This window comes from Pelobates fuscus, chromosome 3 (assembly GCF_036172605.1).
Source record: "Pelobates fuscus isolate aPelFus1 chromosome 3, aPelFus1.pri, whole genome shotgun sequence".
In the NCBI taxonomy this organism is placed as follows: Eukaryota; Metazoa; Chordata; class Amphibia; order Anura; family Pelobatidae; genus Pelobates; species Pelobates fuscus.
In genome coordinates, this window is record NC_086319.1 from 10,182,899 (window position 1) to 10,202,951 (window position 20,053).

General features: G+C 45.4%; 1 protein-coding gene across 1 annotated transcript in view; it reads right to left on the reverse strand.

The window, feature by feature from the left end:
- The window catches only part of ITPR2 (inositol 1,4,5-trisphosphate receptor type 2), a 327,302-nt gene that overhangs the window by 46,903 nt on the left and 260,346 nt on the right, over nt 1-20,053 (reverse strand). Inside the window, exon 48 of the mRNA XM_063446689.1 lies at nt 11,056-11,181. Coding sequence (XP_063302759.1) covers nt 11,056-11,181 — 126 coding nt within the window. The remainder of the gene's footprint in view (nt 1-11,055; nt 11,182-20,053) is intronic.

The following is a 20,053-nucleotide window of genomic DNA, read 5'->3' on the forward strand; positions in this document are numbered from 1 at the left end:
CCCCCCCCCCCCCAAAAAAAAAAGGGAACAAGCCATCTGTTTAGGTGATTGGGGAACATTCTGCCCACTTTGCATATTGTCTGAGACCCCCCAAGATCTACTTATCACCCACCCCCTTAGTCACAAGAAAACAAAACCTCGTATCTCCTGGGACAGAAAACAAGGATGGGAGCTGCAGTATCCCTTTAAATAATATACAAATATAAAATAAATACAGCAATGTGTAATTAGTTGAATTTATCTCGGTGCTGGGACGTGATACACGGTTCATATTTAGACAGATCATAAGACACAAGCACCAGATTTGATTAAAATGATCTTAATCATTTCCCCCCAAACAAAAACTATAAACAAAAGGCTGTGTGTTATCACGCAGAGCAGGCATGTCGCAATGAAAAGCCACGCGGGATATATATAGTAGATGTTGTTTACAGACTGTCCTGCGGGGCCCAGTGTCCCGATCAGACTAACACGTGTACACACAGCACAGATAAGTCATAGGGAAAGCAGGGGCTGGGATCATGTGGACAAGTCAGAAAGTGAGGACATGACTTCACTGCTTTCACAAACACCCAACGCATGGGATCTGGGCTTCACCAACAGCAAAAGGAAACCCAAAGAATAACACTAGGGCCCTATTCACTAAACAGTGAGCTGCCAAAACCTGCTTAGTAAATACCATCCAAACTGTCTGCTACGAAGGGCTAATGGGACACATTCAGCGTCTCATAGAAACGGACACAAGCACCGATCCAAACTGATTTATTTCTATATATATTGGAGGTTATTTGTTATTTAGCATTTAGATGGCACCAACCTATTCCGTAGCGCTTTACAATGCTTGAAATGGGTTTCTTTAACGGTGAAGAAGACCCTGCTCAAACAAACTTACAATCTTATAAATAGTTAGAAATAAAAACCAGTTTAGCGAACCCCCAAGGCAGGCAAGTCCCACCTACAAAAAAATACAACAATGTAAAAAAATAACAAACAGAAAACGTTGATATTACATTCAGGATTAATCGTTAAACGGAAAATGACAAATTTAGGTCAAAATAAACAAAATGGGAAGATTCTGCAAAGCAGCTAATTTTAATGAAGATAGCGACTGATCAATTCTCAGCGATGTGCGTCTGAGTAAATAATAATCCCAATCCTTGGACGAGCTTTATAATGCCTCGTATAATTAATAACGACAAGTTAAAGATACTATAAGTACAAACTGTAAATACAGAATCTATAGCTTAATAAAGAATAGCCAGGTGCATGCTGGGAGAAACCCCAGAGTCCCAGAACCCAGCAATACTGGATCTATCCCTGAAGGAGAAACATTAATACCCAGAGTCCCAGAACCCAGCAATACTGGATCTCTCCCTGAAGGAGAAACATTAATACCCAGAGTCCCAGAACCCAGCAATACTGGATCTATCCCTGAAGGAGAAACATTAATACCCAGAGTCCCAGAACCCAGCAATACTGGATCTCTCCCTGAAGGAGAAACATTAATACCCAGAGTCCCAGAACCCAGCAATACTGGATCTCTCCCTGAAGGAGAAACATTAATACCCAGAGTCCCAGAACCCAGCAATACTGGATCTATCCCTGAAGGAGAAACATTAATACCCAGAGTCCCAGAACCCAGCAATACTGGATCTATCCCTGAAGGAGAAACATTAATACCCAGAGTCCCAGAACCCAGCAATACTGGATCTCTCCCTGAAGCAGAAACATTAATACCCAGAATCCCAGAACCCAGCAATACTGGATCTCTCCCTGAAGGAGAAACATTAATACCCAGAGTCCCAGAACCCAGCAATACTGGATCTCTCCCTGAAGGAGAAACATTAATACCCAGAATCCCAGAACCCAGCAATACTGGATCTCTCCCTGAAGGAGAAACATTAATACCCAGAATCCCAGAACCCAGCAATACTGGATCTCTCCCTGAAGGAGAAACATTAATACCCAGAATCCCAGAACCCAGCAATACTGGATCTCTCCCTGAAGGAGAAACATTAATACCCAGAGTCCCAGAACCCAGCAATACTGGATCTCTCCCTGAAGGAGAAACATTAATACCCAGAGTCCCAGAACCCAGCAATACTGGATCTCTCCCTGAAGGAGAAACATTAATACCCAGAGTCCCAGAACCCAGCAATACTGGATCTATCCCTGAAGGAGAAACATTAATACCCAGAGTCCCAGAACCCAGCAATACTGGATCTATCCCTGAAGGAGAAACATTAATACCCAGAGTCCCAGAACCCAGCAATACTGGATCTCTCCCTGAAGCAGAAACATTAATACCCAGAATCCCAGAACCCAGCAATACTGGATCTCTCCCTGAAGGAGAAACATTAATACCCAGAGTCCCAGAACCCAGCAATACTGGATCTCTCCCTGAAGGAGAAACATTAATACCCAGAATCCCAGAACCCAGCAATACTGGATCTCTCCCTGAAGGAGAAACATTAATACCCAGAATCCCAGAACCCAGCAATACTGGATCTCTCCCTGAAGGAGAAACATTAATACCCAGAATCCCAGAACCCAGCAATACTGGATCTCTCCCTGAAGGAGAAACATTAATACCCAGAGTCCCAGAACCCAGCAATACTGGATCTCTCCCTGAAGGAGAAACATTAATACCCAGAGTCCCAGAACCCAGCAATACTGGATCTCTCCCTGAAGGAGAAACATTAATACCCAGAGTCCCAGAACCCAGCAATACTGAATCTCTCCCTGAAGGAGAAACATTAATACCCAGAGTCCCAGAACCCAGCAATACTGAATCTCTCCCTGAAGGAGAAACATTAATACCCAGAGTCCCAGAACCCAGCAATACTGGATCTCTCCCTGAAGGAGAAACATTAATACCCAGAGTCCCAGAACCCAGCAATACTGAATCTCTCCCTGAAGGAGAAACATTAATACCCAGAGTCCCAGAACCCAGCAATACTGGATCTCTCCCTGAAGGAGAAACATTAATACCCAGAGTCCCAGAACCCAGCAATACTGGATCTCTCCCTGAAGCAGAAACATTAATACCCAGAGTCCCAGAACCCAGCAATACCGGATCTCTCCCTGAAGGAGAAACATTAATACCCAGAGTCCCAGAACCCAGCAATACTGGATCTCTCCCTGAAGGAGAAACATTAATACCCAGAGTCCCAGAACCCAGCAATACTGGATCTCTCCCTGAAGGAGAAACATTAATACCCAGAGTCCCAGAACCCAGCAATACTGGATCTCTCCCTGAAGGAGAAACATTAATACCCAGAGTCCCAGAACCCAGCAATACTGGATCTCTCCCTGAAGGAGAAACATTAATACCCAGAGTCCCAGAACCCAGCAATACTGGATCTCTCCCTGAAGGAGAAACATTAATACCCAGAGTCCCAGAACCCAGCAATACTGGATCTCTCCCTGAAGCAGAAACATTAATACCCAGAGTCCCAGAACCCAGCAATACTGGATCTCTCCCTGAAGCAGAAACATTAATACCCAGAGTCCCAGAACCCAGCAATACTGGATCTCTCCCTGAAGGAGAAACATTAATACCCAGAGTCCCAGAACCCAGCAATACTGGATCTATCCCTGAAGGAGAAACATTAATACCCAGAGTCCCAGAACCCAGCAATACTGGATCTCTCCCTGAAGGAGAAACATTAATACCCAGAGTCCCAGAACCCAGCAATACTGGATCTCTCCCTGAAGCAGAAACATTAATACCCAGAGTCCCAGAACCCAGCAATACTGAATCTCTCCCTGAAGGAGAAACATTAATGCCCAGAGTCCCAGAACCCAGCAATACTGGATCTCTCCCTGAAGGAGAAACATTAATACCCAGAGTCCCAGAACCCAGCAATACTGGATCTCTCCCTGAAGGAGAAACATTAATACCCAGAGTCCCAGACCCAGCAATACTGGATCTCTCCCTGAAGCAGAAACATTAATACCCAGAATCCCAGAACCCAGCAATACTGGATCTATCCCTGAAGGAGAAACATTAATACCCAGAGTCCCAGAACCCAGCAATACTGGATCTCTCCCTGAAGGAGAAACATTAATACCCAGAGTCCCAGACCCAGCAATACTGGATCTCTCCCTGAAGCAGAAACATTAATACCCAGAGTCCCAGAACCCAGCAATACTGGATCTATCCCTGAAGGAGAAACATTAATACCCAGAGTCCCAGAACCCAGCAATACTGGATCTCTCCCTGAAGGAGAAACATTAATACCCAGAGTCCCAGAACCCAGCAATACTGGATCTCTCCCTGAAGCAGAAACATTAATACCCAGAGTCCCAGAACCCAGCAATACTGGATCTCTCCCTGAAGGAGAAACATTAATACCCAGAGTCCCAGAACCCAGCAATACTGGATCTCTCCCTGAAGGAGAAACATTAATACCCAGAGTCCCAGAACCCAGCAATACTGGATCTCTCCCTGAAGGAGAAACATTAATACCCAGAGTCCCAGAACCCAGCAATACTGGATCTCTCCCTGAAGGAGAAACATTAATACCCAGAGTCCCAGAACCCAGCAATACTGGATCTCTCCCTGAAGGAGAAACATTAATACCCAGAGTCCCAGAACCCAGCAATACTGGATCTCTCCCTGAAGGAGAAACATTACTACCCAGAGTCCCAGAACCCAGCAATACTGGATCTCTCCCTGAAGGAGAAACATTAATACCCAGAGTCCCAGAACCCAGCAATACTGGATCTCTCCCTGAAGGAGAAACATTAATACCCAGAGTCCCAGAACCCAGCAATACTGGATCTTCCTCCCTGAAGGAGAAACATTAATACCCAGAGTCCCAGAACCCAGCAATACTGGATCTCTCCCTGAAGCAGAAACATTAATACCCAGAGTCCCAGAACCCAGCAATACTGGATCTCTCCCTGAAGGAGAAACATTAATACCCAGAGTCCCAGACCCAGCAATACTGGATCTATCCCTGAAGGAGAAACATTAATACCCAGAGTCCCAGAACCCAGCAATACTGGATCTATCCCTGAAGGAGAAACATTAATACCCAGAGTCCCAGAACCCAGCAATACTGGATCTCTCCCTGAAGCAGAAACATTAATACCCAGAATCCCAGAACCCAGCAATACTGGATCTCTCCCTGAAGGAGAAACATTAATACCCAGAGTCCCAGAACCCAGCAATACTGGATCTATCCCTGAAGGAGAAACATTAATACCCAGAGTCCCAGAACCCAGCAATACTGGATCTCTCCCTGAAGGAGAAACATTAATACCCAGAGTCCCAGAACCCAGCAATACTGGATCTCTCCCTGAAGGAGAAACATTAATACCCAGAGTCCCAGAACCCAGCAATACTGAATCTCTCCCTGAAGGAGAAACATTAATACCCAGAGTCCCAGACCCAGCAATACTGGATCTCTCCCTGAAGGAGAAACATTAATACCCAGAGTCCCAGAACCCAGCAATACTGGATCTATCCCTGAAGGAGAAACATTAATACCCAGAGTCCCAGAACCCAGCAATACTGGATCTATCCCTGAAGGAGAAACATTAATACCCAGAGTCCCAGAACCCAGCAATACTGAATCTCTCCCTGAAGGAGAAACATTAATACCCAGAGTCCCAGAACCCAGCAATACTGGATCTCTCCCTGAAGGAGAAACATTAATACCCAGAGTCCCAGAACCCAGCAATACTGGATCTATCCCTGAAGGAGAAACATTAATACCCAGAGTCCCAGAACCCAGCAATACTGGATCTCTCCCTGAAGGAGAAACATTAATACCCAGAGTCCCAGAACCCAGCAATACTGAATCTCTCCCTGAAGCAGAAACATTAATACCCAGAGTCCCAGAACCCAGCAATACCGGATCTCTCCCTGAAGGAGAAACATTAATACCCAGAGTCCCAGAACCCAGCAATACTGGATCTCTCCCTGAAGGAGAAACATTAATACCCAGAGTCCCAGAACCCAGCAATACTGGATCTCTCCCTGAAGGAGAAACATTAATACCCAGAGTCCCAGAACCCAGCAATACTGGATCTCTCCCTGAAGGAGAAACATTAATACCCAGAGTCCCAGAACCCAGCAATACTGGATCTCTCCCTGAAGGAGAAACATTAATACCCAGAGTCCCAGAACCCAGCAATACTGGATCTATCCCTGAAGGAGAAACATTAATACCCAGAGTCCCAGAACCCAGCAATACTGGATCTCTCCCTGAAGGAGAAACATTAATACCCAGAGTCCCAGAACCCAGCAATACTGGATCTCTCCCTGAAGCAGAAACATTAATATCCAGAGTCCCAGAACCCAGCAATACTGGATCTCTCCCTGAAGGAGAAACATTAATACCCAGAGTCCCAGAACCCAGCAATACTGAATCTCTCCCTGAAGGAGAAACATTAATACCCAGAGTCCCAGAACCCAGCAATACTGGATCTCTCCCTGAAGGAGAAACATTAATACCCAGAGTCCCAGAACCCAGCAATACTGGATCTATCCCTGAAGCAGAAACATTAATATCCAGAGTCCCAGAACCCAGCAATACTGGATCTCTCCCTGAAGGAGAAACATTAATACCCAGAGTCCCAGAACCCAGCAATACTGAATCTCTCCCTGAAGGAGAAACATTAATACCCAGAGTCCCAGAACCCAGCAATACTGGATCTCTCCCTGAAGGAGAAACATTAATACCCAGAGTCCCAGAACCCAGCAATACCGGATCTCTCCCTGAAGGAGAAACATTAATACCCAGAGTCCCAGAACCCAGCAATACCGGATCTCTCCCTGAAGGAGAAACATTAATACCCAGAGTCCCAGAACCCAGCAATACCGAATCTCTCCCTGAAGGAGAAACATTAATACCCAGAGTCCCAGAACCCAGCAATACTGGATCTCTCCCTGAAGGAGAAACATTAATACCCAGAGTCCCAGAACCCAGCAATACTGGATCTATCCCTGAAGGAGAAACATTAATACCCAGAGTCCCAGAACCCAGCAATACTGGATCTATCCCTGAAGGAGAAACATTAATACCCAGAGTCCCAGAACCCAGCAATACTGGATCTATCCCTGAAGGAGAAACATTAATACCCAGAGTCCCAGAACCCAGCAATACTGGATCTCTCCCTGAAGGAGAAACATTAATACCCAGAGTCCCAGAACCCAGCAATACTGGATCTCTCCCTGAAGGAGAAACATTAATACCCAGAGTCCCAGAACCCAGCAATACTGGATCTCTCCCTGAAGGAGAAACATTAATACCCAGAGTCCCAGAACCCAGCAATACTGGATCTCTCCCTGAAGCAGAAACATTAATATCCAGAGTCCCAGAACCCAGCAATACTGGATCTCTCCCTGAAGGAGAAACATTAATACCCAGAGTCCCAGAACCCAGCAATACTGAATCTCTCCCTGAAGGAGAAACATTAATACCCAGAGTCCCAGAACCCAGCAATACTGGATCTCTCCCTGAAGGAGAAACATTAATACCCAGAGTCCCAGAACCCAGCAATACTGGATCTATCCCTGAAGCAGAAACATTAATATCCAGAGTCCCAGAACCCAGCAATACTGGATCTCTCCCTGAAGGAGAAACATTAATACCCAGAGTCCCAGAACCCAGCAATACTGAATCTCTCCCTGAAGGAGAAACATTAATACCCAGAGTCCCAGAACCCAGCAATACTGGATCTCTCCCTGAAGGAGAAACATTAATACCCAGAGTCCCAGAACCCAGCAATACCGGATCTCTCCCTGAAGGAGAAACATTAATACCCAGAGTCCCAGAACCCAGCAATACCGGATCTCTCCCTGAAGGAGAAACATTAATACCCAGAGTCCCAGAACCCAGCAATACTGAATCTCTCCCTGAAGGAGAAACATTAATACCCAGAGTCCCAGAACCCAGCAATACTGGATCTATCCCTGAAGGAGAAACATTAATACCCAGAGTCCCAGAACCCAGCAATACTGGATCTCTCCCTGAAGGAGAAACATTAATACCCAGAGTCCCAGAACCCAGCAATACTGGATCTCTCCCTGAAGGAGAAACATTAATACCCAGAGTCCCAGAACCCAGCAATACCGGATCTCTCCCTGAAGGAGAAACATTAATACCCAGAGTCCCAGAACCCAGCAATACTGGATCTCTCCCTGAAGGAGAAACATTAATACCCAGAGTCCCAGAACCCAGCAATACTGGATCTCTCCCTGAAGGAGAAACATTAATACCCAGAGTCCCAGAACCCAGCAATACTGGATCTCTCCCTGAAGGAGAAACATTAATACCCAGAGTCCCAGAACCCAGCAATACTGGATCTATCCCTGAAGGAGAAACATTAATACCCAGAGTCCCAGAACCCAGCAATACTGGATCTCTCCCTGAAGGAGAAACATTAATACCCAGAGTCCCAGAACCCAGCAATACTGAATCTCTCCCTGAAGCAGAAACATTAATACCCAGAGTCCCAGAACCCAGCAATACTGGATCTCTCCCTGAAGGAGAAACATTAATACCCAGAGTCCCAGAACCCAGCAATACTGGATCTCTCCCTGAAGGAGAAACATTAATACCCAGAGTCCCAGAACCCAGCAATACTGGATCTCTCCCTGAAGCAGAAACATTAATACCCAGAGTCCCAGAACCCAGCAATACTGAATCTCTCCCTGAAGGAGAAACATTAATACCCAGAATCCCAGAACCCAGCAATACTGGATCTCTCCCTGAAGGAGAAACATTAATACCCAGAGTCCCAGAACCCAGCAATACTGGATCTCTCCCTGAAGGAGAAACATTAATACCCAGAGTCCCAGAACCCAGCAATACTGGATCTCTCCCTGAAGCAGAAACATTAATACCCAGAGTCCCAGAACCCAGCAATACTGGATCTCTCCCTGAAGGAGAAACATTAATACCCAGAGTCCCAGAACCCAGCAATACTGGATCTCTCCCTGAAGGAGAAACATTAATACCCAGAGTCCCAGAACCCAGCAATACTGGATCTCTCCCTGAAGGAGAAACATTAATACCCAGAGTCCCAGAACCCAGCAATACTGGATCTCTCCCTGAAGGAGAAACATTAATACCCAGAGTCCCAGAACCCAGCAATACTGGATCTCTCCCTGAAGGAGAAACATTAATACCCAGAGTCCCAGAACCCAGCAATACCGGATCTCTCCCTGAAGGAGAAACATTAATACCCAGAGTCCCAGAACCCAGCAATACTGGATCTCTCCCTGAAGGAGAAACATTAATACCCAGAGTCCCAGAACCCAGCAATACTGGATCTCTCCCTGAAGGAGAAACATTAATACCCAGAGTCCCAGAACCCAGCAATACTGGATCTCTCCCTGAAGGAGAAACATTAATACCCAGAGTCCCAGAACCCAGCAATACTGGATCTATCCCTGAAGGAGAAACATTAATACCCAGAGTCCCAGAACCCAGCAATACTGGATCTCTCCCTGAAGGAGAAACATTAATACCCAGAGTCCCAGAACCCAGCAATACTGAATCTCTCCCTGAAGCAGAAACATTAATACCCAGAGTCCCAGAACCCAGCAATACTGGATCTCTCCCTGAAGGAGAAACATTAATACCCAGAGTCCCAGAACCCAGCAATACTGGATCTATCCCTGAAGGAGAAACATTAATACCCAGAGTCCCAGAACCCAGCAATACTGGATCTCTCCCTGAAGCAGAAACATTAATACCCAGAGTCCCAGAACCCAGCAATACTGAATCTCTCCCTGAAGGAGAAACATTAATACCCAGAATCCCAGAACCCAGCAATACTGGATCTCTCCCTGAAGGAGAAACATTAATACCCAGAGTCCCAGAACCCAGCAATACTGGATCTCTCCCTGAAGGAGAAACATTAATACCCAGAGTCCCAGAACCCAGCAATACTGGATCTCTCCCTGAAGCAGAAACATTAATACCCAGAGTCCCAGAACCCAGCAATACTGGATCTCTCCCTGAAGGAGAAACATTAATACCCAGAGTCCCAGAACCCAGCAATACTGGATCTCTCCCTGAAGGAGAAACATTAATACCCAGAGTCCCAGAACCCAGCAATACTGGATCTCTCCCTGAAGGAGAAACATTAATACCCAGAGTCCCAGAACCCAGCAATACTGGATCTCTCCCTGAAGGAGAAACATTAATACCCAGAGTCCCAGAACCCAGCAATACTGGATCTCTCCCTGAAGGAGAAACATTAATACCCAGAGTCCCAGAACCCAGCAATACTGAATCTCTCCCTGAAGGAGAAACATTAATACCCAGAGTCCCAGAACCCAGCAATACTGGATCTCTCCCTGAAGGAGAAACATTAATACCCAGAGTCCCAGAACCCAGCAATACTGAATCTCTCCCTGAAGGAGAAACATTAATACCCAGAGTCCCAGAACCCAGCAATACTGGATCTCTCCCTGAAGGAGAAACATTAATACCCAGAGTCCCAGAACCCAGCAATACTGAATCTCTCCCTGAAGGAGAAACATTAATACCCAGAGTCCCAGAACCCAGCAATACTGGATCTCTCCCTGAAGGAGAAACATTAATACCCAGAATCCCAGAACCCAGCAATACTGGATCTATCCCTGAAGGAGAAACATTAATACCCAGAATCCCAGAACCCAGCAATACTGGATCTCTCCCTGAAGCAGAAACATTAATACCCAGAGTCCCAGAACCCAGCAATACTGAATCTCTCCCTGAAGGAGAAACATTAATACCCAGAGTCCCAGAACCCAGCAATACTGGATCTCTCCCTGAAGGAGAAACATTAATACCCAGAGTCCCAGAACCCAGCAATACTGGATCTATCCCTGAAGGAGAAACATTAATACCCAGAGTCCCAGAACCCAGCAATACTGGATCTCTCCCTGAAGCAGAAACATTAATACCCAGAGTCCCAGAACCCAGCAATACTGGATCTCTCCCTGAAGGAGAAACATTAATACCCAGAGTCCCAGAACCCAGCAATACTGGATCTCTCAATTTATTGTAACTGACTCCAGTTTGATGTGACCGGAACACAACACCTTACCTTCATCTCCATCGTCTCCGAATGGGTAGAAGAGCGCCACACCCAGGTTAATGAACACGGCAAGGTTGAACGAAATGCTCCCCCAGAGAGAGATGTGCCGGGAGAACCAAAACAGTGTGGGGTTCCCTGTAACAAAGGGGAGACATGGGTTAACTGCAAGTAAGATAGGAGGTCCCCATTAGAAATGCAGGATCTAGGTTATCTGAAAAGAATGATACAAAGGAACGAGAGATTTGGCTTTTCTGAAAACAAAGGTGTGAGAGAGGCTTCTATATGTAAGAAGATAGTTTGTTTATTTGCCAGGAAAGATATAAGAACTGTTCCCTAAAAGAAATGAGAGCTTGATTATCTGCAAAATAATAGAAAAGGTTCATTATTAGAGAGAATATATTTGGTCTATCTATAAGGAAACCTTTGGAAATCCCTTTCCAGCTCCACTAGACTCTCAACCCGTCTGCATCCCTTCAAAAATCACTAAAAACTAACTTCTTCACGAAAGCAGATCAATTAAACTGTTATCCACTTTCTCTCCCAACACCTCATTAACCCACCTTCTCCCTGCAACGGGGTCATCAAGTAATCTAAACCTTCATGGTCCCATACATGAAACACATTGTAATCTTATCTCCTGTGCCATTTCCCCCGACTCCCATTAGAAATGATCAGGGCCATCAACACCTTCTGTTTGTGTACACCTAACATGTCTCATTGTCAGGCCACCTACTGAACTGCGCTGTACCACTTGTTGGCGCTTTATAAATAATAACGGTTCTCTATAAGAAATTAGAAATGTGTTATCTGTGAGGAATGATATGAGAGATTCCCTTTAACGGAGGAGAAATTTGGTATTCGCAAGCAATGACATTATTTCAGATGCACATACACACAATTTAACTGACTTGAGATGAGTGTCTACTTTGATACATTGTTTCTATTCATTGCAGGGGTCGGGGGGTCTGGACGGCAGTACGTGTCAGAATGGTAGTATACAAAAAGCATTCACTGTACGTTTAATGAACTGAATGAAGTGTATATCGAGATATAAACGTGGAACACCCGACACATTGTACATTTATTGTGGCAGATTTTTTTTGAAATATTTGTAATTCAGACTAATTTGTCTGTGCTTTTTACTTATGCAGGGCATAGCGGGCTTTTTACTGGGTCAAAGGATAATTATTATTTGCAAATACAGAAGTATTTACAATCTTATCTTCTGCATGATTAAGTGTCGAAAATGACAAAGAAAATGGTTATTATTATCATTAGGAAGTCTGAGTGAGAATTTTAATACTACCCATCGGGAGGGTAGGATTGCGAATTAGAGTATGTGCCTCTCGTTATGCCTGCGTTCACTAATTGAGTGGCAGGAATGAATGTCAGGATCTGCGTTAATGGAGAATTTGTGTTTTAAGTCCAGTAATAGGGCAGTTAGTGTGCGGCCGGGAACATTTAATTTAAGGAAACGGCTTTGGCTATTAATATGCAGAGTGAGCAGTTAAATATGGAGGGATTCTTCCTGTTCAGGCAGAGTTTTTGAAAAGATCAGCATTATAAAGACTCTCTGAACACAGTATCAGATTAAGTAATCGCTCATATATTTACTAATGTGCTAAAGCAGAATTATATGGGAGCCACAGCACCACTTTATCACCAGGTCAAAAAAACTTCCAGAACCAGACGTGAATAGTGGAAACATAAATTTATAGTTAAATCCCCCCTCTCATAATATTGTAAAGCGCTACGGAATCTGTTGGCGCTATATAAATGGCAATAATAATAAATAAAATACACAGAAATGTTTTTCAAATTCCGCTATACCATCCATAACTTTACTGGATCTCTATATTGTAAGGCTGGGTTGGAAAGTGATAAAATGTGTGCAGACTTCTATATCAAATCCTCGCAAAAATGTTTGTAGGACAGCTGATTAACATTGTTAAATTACCAGGTTAGAATTAGTGTAGGATCCCCGTATTTGTTTGCAGAGGTGATTTTAAGTAGCCGTGTAAAATGTTAAAACTGTATTATTTTTGTGAGCTCTTCCTTAATCTGCATTATGTATAAATCATTGTCCTTACGACACCAACACTGCTTAGAAATGCATGTTCGGGGTGTAATTATTTCACTCGTTGACATGCAAATCAATTTATAACTTTTTTGATATGCGTTTTTCAGGATTTTTTTTTGTTATTCTGTCTCTCTTCTGTCTGTTAAAATACACCTACCATTAAAATTATAGACTAACCATTTCTTTGTCACTGGGCAAACGTTCAAAATCAGCAGGGGATCAAATACTTTCCCCCCTCACTGTATGTGGCCCTGTTGTACGTGCAGCTACAGACGTGCTTTCAAAACCCCTAAATGTGGCACATGTTTAGGAGAATGCAGATAATGGTTTTAAGCCGTCATCTTTCATTTAAATTGTGTTTCATTTCTAATAACGATCTTGATAAAGCCCCGGTATTTGGACTGTACTGTACATCTGGAGCAAGAACGTCTTCCATATTATATCCTGGTCATTAATCTTTAGCGGTGCTGAGAATCAGAGTGAGACATATCCCGTCTCCAGGGTCTCTGAATACAGACGCTCTGACTGTTCTGATACCAGCCCGCATCAATATCACTTGTAATAAATGAATAGGAGAGAGGTAATGTTTTCTTGCTAACAAGGTTTAAATTATGTACAGCCTGACGCACATTCCAGCAGCGAGGAAATGCTGTGCGCGGCCACATATTGTTGGGAAGCCAGCGTTTTACAAACCTTGTCAGGGAGTCCTGCACGTTTGTGAAAGGAAAGCTAAAGAGATCTGATTAAGTAATCAAATATTAAAAGGTACAATATGTACAAAGCACAGACTGCATCGTTCGCATTCAAGCTGTGATTAATGACAGAAACGGCTTTCAGCTATGCGAGGGACAAACAGTCAAGACCCGAGATTTGCGTAATAAAGGTATTTAATGAATAGTTTCACTTTCAAACAAGAGGAACTACTCACTAAATTGGAAATTGTGGAGAACTGGTAATGGAATTTCAAATTATAAACAAAAATACCTGATTAGGGAAACCTTTATTTTACCAGTTTAACCTAAATCCCATGTCACTATCTCCATCTTAGTAAATAACCCTCTTGGAATCACTAATGAAGTCAAAATGTTTTAATAACGGTCTCAGGGAAAGGTATGACTGACCGATCTGCTGTCACTGCCGCCAATAAGACACCGGGGTCAGAGAGTGACCGATCTGCTGTCACTGCCGCCAATAAGACACCGGGGTCAGAGAGTGACCGATCTGCTGTCACTGCCGCCAATAAGACACCGGGGTCAGAGAGTGACCGATCTGCTGTCACTGCCGCCAATAAGACACCGGGGTCAGAGAGTGACCGATCTGCTGTGACTGCTACCAATAAGACACCGGGGTCAGAGAGTGACCGATCTGCTGTCACTGCCGCCAATAAGACACCGGGGTCACAGAGTGACCGATCTGCTGTGACTGCCACCAATAAGACACCGGGGTCAGAGAGTGACCGATCTGCTGTCACTGCCGCCAATAAGACACCGGGGTCAGAGAGTGACCGATCTGCTGTGACTGCCACCAATAAGACACCGGGGTCAGAGAGTGACCGATCTGCTGTCACTGCCGCCAATAAGACACCGGGGTCACAGAGTGACCGATCTGCTGTGACTGCCACCAATAAGACACCGGGGTCAGAGAGTGACCGATCTGCTGTCACTGCCGCCAATAAGACACCAGGGTCAGAGAGTGACCGATCTGCTGTCACTGCCGCCAATAAGACACCGGGGTCACAGAGTGACCGATCTGCTGTGACTGCCACCAATAAGACACCGGGGTCAGAGAGTGACCGATCTGCTGTCACTGCCGCCAATAAGACACCAGGGTCAGAGAGTGACCGATCTGCTGTGACTGCCACCAATAAGACACCGGGGTCAGAGAGTGACCGATCTGCAGTCACTGCCGCCAATAAGACACCGGGGTCACAGAGTGACCGATCTGCTGTGACTGCCACCAATAAGACACCGGGGTCAGAGAGTGACCGATCTGCTGTGACTGCCACCAATAAGACACCGGGGTCAGAGAGTGACCGATCTGCAGTCACTGCCGCCAATAAGACACCGGGGTCAGAGAGTGACCGATCTGCAGTCACTGCCGCCAATAAGACACCGGGGTCAGAGAGTGACCGATCTGCTGTGACTGCCACCAATAAGACACCGGGGTCAGAGAGTGACCGATCTGCTGTGACTGCCACCAATAAGACACCGGGGTCAGAGAGTGACCGATCTGCAGTCACTGCCGCCAATAAGACACCGGGGTCACAGAGTGACCGATCTGCTGTGACTGCCACCAATAAGACACCGGGGTCAGAGAGTGACCGATCTGCTGTGACTGCCACCAATAAGACACCGGGGTCAGAGAGTGACCGATCTGCTGTCACTGCCGCCAATAAGACACCGGGGTCACAGAGTGACCGATCTGCTGTGACTGCCACCAATAAGACACCGGGGTCAGAGAGTGACCGATCTGCTGTCACTGCCGCCAATAAGACACCGGGGTCAGAGAGTGACCGATCTGCTGTGACTGCCACCAATAAGAAACCGGGGTCAGAGAGTGACCGATCTGCTGTCACTGCCGCCAATAAGACACCGGGGTCAGAGAGCGACCGATCTGCTGTGACTGCCAGCAATAAGACACCAGGGTCAGAGAGTGACCGATCTGCTGTGACTGCCACCAATAAGACACCAGGGTCAGAGAGTGACCGATTTGCTGTGACTGCCACCAATAAGACACCGGGGTCAGAGAGTGACCGATCTGCTGTGACTGTCACCAATAAGACACCGGGGTCAGAGAGTGACCGATCTGCTGTGACTGTCACCAATAAGACACCGGGGTCAGAGAGTGACCGATCTGCTGTGACTGCCGCCAATAAGACACCAGGGTCAGAGAGTGACCGATCTGCTGTGGCTGCCGCCAATAAGACACCAGGGTCAGAGAGTGACCAATCTGCTGTGACTGCCGCCAATAAGACACCGGGGTCAGAGAGTGACCGATCTGCATTGACTGCCGGGGTCAGAGAGTGACCGATCTGCTGTGACTGCCACCAATAAGACACCGGGATCAGAGAGTGACCGATCTGCTGTGACTGTCGCCAATAAGACACTGGGGTCAGAGAGTGACCGATCTGCTGTGACTGCCGCCAATAAGACACCAGGGTCAGTTAGTGACCGATCTGCTGTGACTGCCGCCAATAAGACACCAGGGTCAGAGAGTGACTGATCTGCTGTGACTGTCACCAATAAGACACCAGGGTCAGAGAGTGACCGATCTGCTGTGACTGCCACCAATAAGACACCAGGGTCAGAGAGTGACCAATCAGCTGTGACTGCCACCAATAAGACACTGGGGTCAGATAGTGACCGATCTGCTGTGATTGCCAATAATAAGAGAGCTCCACCAGACACCATAACCACCGTAAACCACACAGTCAGTATTACAGCTTGGTTGAGGTCTTGCTGTCCTCCACCCACCCTGGACCCAAGTCCAGGATCCAGCTTCCAGTGGGCAGACCTCTCCCAATCCAATGAGTAAAGCAGGATAGCTCTTACACCTCACCGCCCCGGCCGGGTAACTTTTAGCAGAGTAGGCACCTGCAACGTGGAGAAAGCAGGTGCCTACTCTGCTTTAACACTAAGCATGCACTTGCGGCTTGCCGGCCTGCAAAGATGTCCATTGTGGGCCGCATGCAGCCCGAGGGCCGCGAGTTTGACATGCTTGGTTTAGACCGACCGCACACGAGCGAGTGCCCAAAAGAGATCCATGAAAAATGGCACAATGCAGGGGAGCCCACTCTCCCCCCTACTATATTTAATGACAATAGAACCACTGGCGAGTATAATAAGACATAACGATTCTATTAAAGGAGTAGAGGTTTCAGGAGAGTCAATAAAACTTACAATACAAACCATTGTGTGGAAATCTATTCACAAACCGGAATTTACATAGGACACGAGGCCATGCGTTTAGACTGGAAGAAAGAAGATTTCATCTAAGGCTTGCAAAAACAGAATATTCAAAGATATAATCTTTCAATGTAGGGTAATAACTGCTTGATCCAAGGGTAAATCTGACTGCCATTCTGGGGTCAAGAAGGAATTTTTTTCCTAGCTTGTTGCAAAATTGTGCTTCAAACTGGGTTTTTTTGCCTTTTTTTGGATCAACAGCAAAAAACAAATGTGAGGAAGTCTGAACTTGATGGACGCAAGTCTCTTTTCAGCTATGTAACAATGCATGCAGATGACGTGATACTCACGTTGAGTGACCCTCTCATATCCTTGGAAGAGTTGATGGACATCATAAGTAAGTTTTCATTATACTCAGGATATGAACTGAATTTAAATAAATCTATAACACTCCCGTTTAACTTATCACAAACAGTAAAAAAGGAATTATCTGAAAAATTTGGTTGTGACTGTACTAGGAATTCTCTCGGGTGCTTGGGTATAGAAATTACTAATGAGTCAACTAGAATGATGGAACACAATTTGTTAAACTTGTTGAAATATACGAGCAAAACACTCAGAAAATGGAAGAGTGTGGAGTTATCATGGTGGGGGGAAATGAATATGATAAAAGCATACATATATCCAAAGTGGGTTTATCTATTCCGCATGGTACCTCTACACTGTCCAGAAAGTTGGTTGTCCCTGGTCCAATCGATTTTCAATAAGTTCATTTGGGCAGGGAAACGCCCACGGATAAGCTCAAATCGATTGGTGCTAAAGATCAACTAAGGGGGCTTGGGAATTCCACAGTTACAACAAACATGGAAAGCGTGTAACATTGCACAAGCAATTATTACCCAAACTGACACTGCAAAGAACCAAATATAGTAAAAAAATTGAACACTTTCTATATAACAAAGGGAAGCAGAAGGAGGAATTACGTACCTTACTCCGGACAAATGGAGATAAAAAAAATATAGGTATAGTTTTAACTCTAATACTCAAATTTGAAATAATATATTAACTATATAGAACAAGCTTAGAAAGGATCTAGATGTGTAAGATAAAATAATCACAAGTCTTCCTATATGATAATTAAATAGTAACATGATGGACTTAAATATACAGAAATGGATTAATCTTGGTGTTAAGGAATTTGACGATATAGTAGAAAATGGTCAAATTAAATACTTTAATTCTTTAAATATGGAATATAATATTGATAGTAAAGAGATTTTCACATATGCAAGGGTAAAGGGTTATCTTAATGGCCATTTACTTAAAGATAAATCAAATAAACAAGTAAAACTGGAAAAAAATAAAAATAGAAACACTATAAAGAAAATGGTGCCAAGATGTCCTGATCGATATGAAAGAGATAAATGGGAAAAAGATATACATACGAATATAAGTTACGATGATTGGAAAGATCCATAGCTATTGTTTCAAAGAATATACATTGTCTCAATGTATCCGAGGTACAGTACAAGATCATGAATAGATGGTACTTAACTCCAAGTAGACTGGCAAAAATGCATTTAAAAATATTTCCGACAGATGTTGGAGATGTGATTCTCATAATGGAGAGATGATGCATATCTGGTGGGAGTGTGGGTCAATGGTTCTTTTCTGGAGTATGATTGCCATTAAAATAAAGAAGCTGACTAATATCAAGACAGATTTATTCCCGAGTGTCTTTTTGCTGCATCTAAATATGTATCAAATCTTTGGTCAATTCTCTGCACTAGTTATACATATATTGATGGTAAGGTGTTAAGAAACTGGAACTAACATGGGGGTCCCCAGCCAGGTTGGGAGGGTTGGGCCCTTTCTGGGGGTATGCAGGGAAGCAGTGGATGGACTCATCTAATGGTAATCGGACACATTGCGAAGGGTGGTCCCCTGTAAGCGACCTCGATCGATGGACACCTGATGGACCACAGCCTGTTTCAGGGGGGGGCGGTGTGGGGGGTACCGGGAGGGCATGGGAGGACGGGGGCTTAATGGAGGGGGGTTACTGGGCTGTATGTTGGGATACGGATCTGATTTGGGGGGATGCTGTGCAACACAATGTTTTTTCTTTTATTATACCATCGTTTAGACATGTTGAAGTTGTACATTATGTTTATAGGCCCACATGTTTGTTACGAAGCCACATAGTATACACGTTAGGGGTAGCTATGTTCGCACGGATGCCAATCTGCACACAAATGCCAACGGTTGAAATCGCACCTTACTGCACACGTGGCAACCGTGCGCACGCACTATGCAACTGATGCGACTATGCACCTCCCCAATCTAATACTCTAGCCGGAGAAATCCGCATGGGCACGCTGATAGAAAGGCCCCTTAGCCATGCATGATAAAGTAGATCATTATGTTTCTGGGCCCACATGTTTGTCCTGAAGCCACATAGTAACCACGTTAGGGGTAGTTATGCAAGCACGGATGCTAATCTGCACGCAATTACCAATGGTGCAAGTCGCACCTTACTGCACACATGGCTGCCGTACACACGCACAATACAACTGATGCGATAACGCACCCCCCCAACCTAATACACAGGCCGGAGAAACCCGCATGGGCATGCTAGTAGAAGGGCCCCTTAGCCATAACGCACAGGACGAGCCTGGCACACCTTACAACACCCCACAGGATACACAATAAATGGGCACAGGGACCCCAAATTGTGCTGACATAACGAACAACTCACAACCCCACAGATAACACACGAAGGGGGAGATCTTGACATAAGGGAAGTGGGGAATATCCCCCACGCACACACAGGGCAGGGCTCACGGAAGACTCTGTGGCTACACGGGAGACCGGAGGGACACGAACTTGCCCCGCACTCCAGTTCAAACAGTTCACTACGCTACGCACATAGAAGCCTACATCAGGTTGGGAGCCGTAGGAGACGGTAGAAGTAGGAGGACATATAGACCGAATCACTCCATTGGTTACGACGGACTCGACCTCA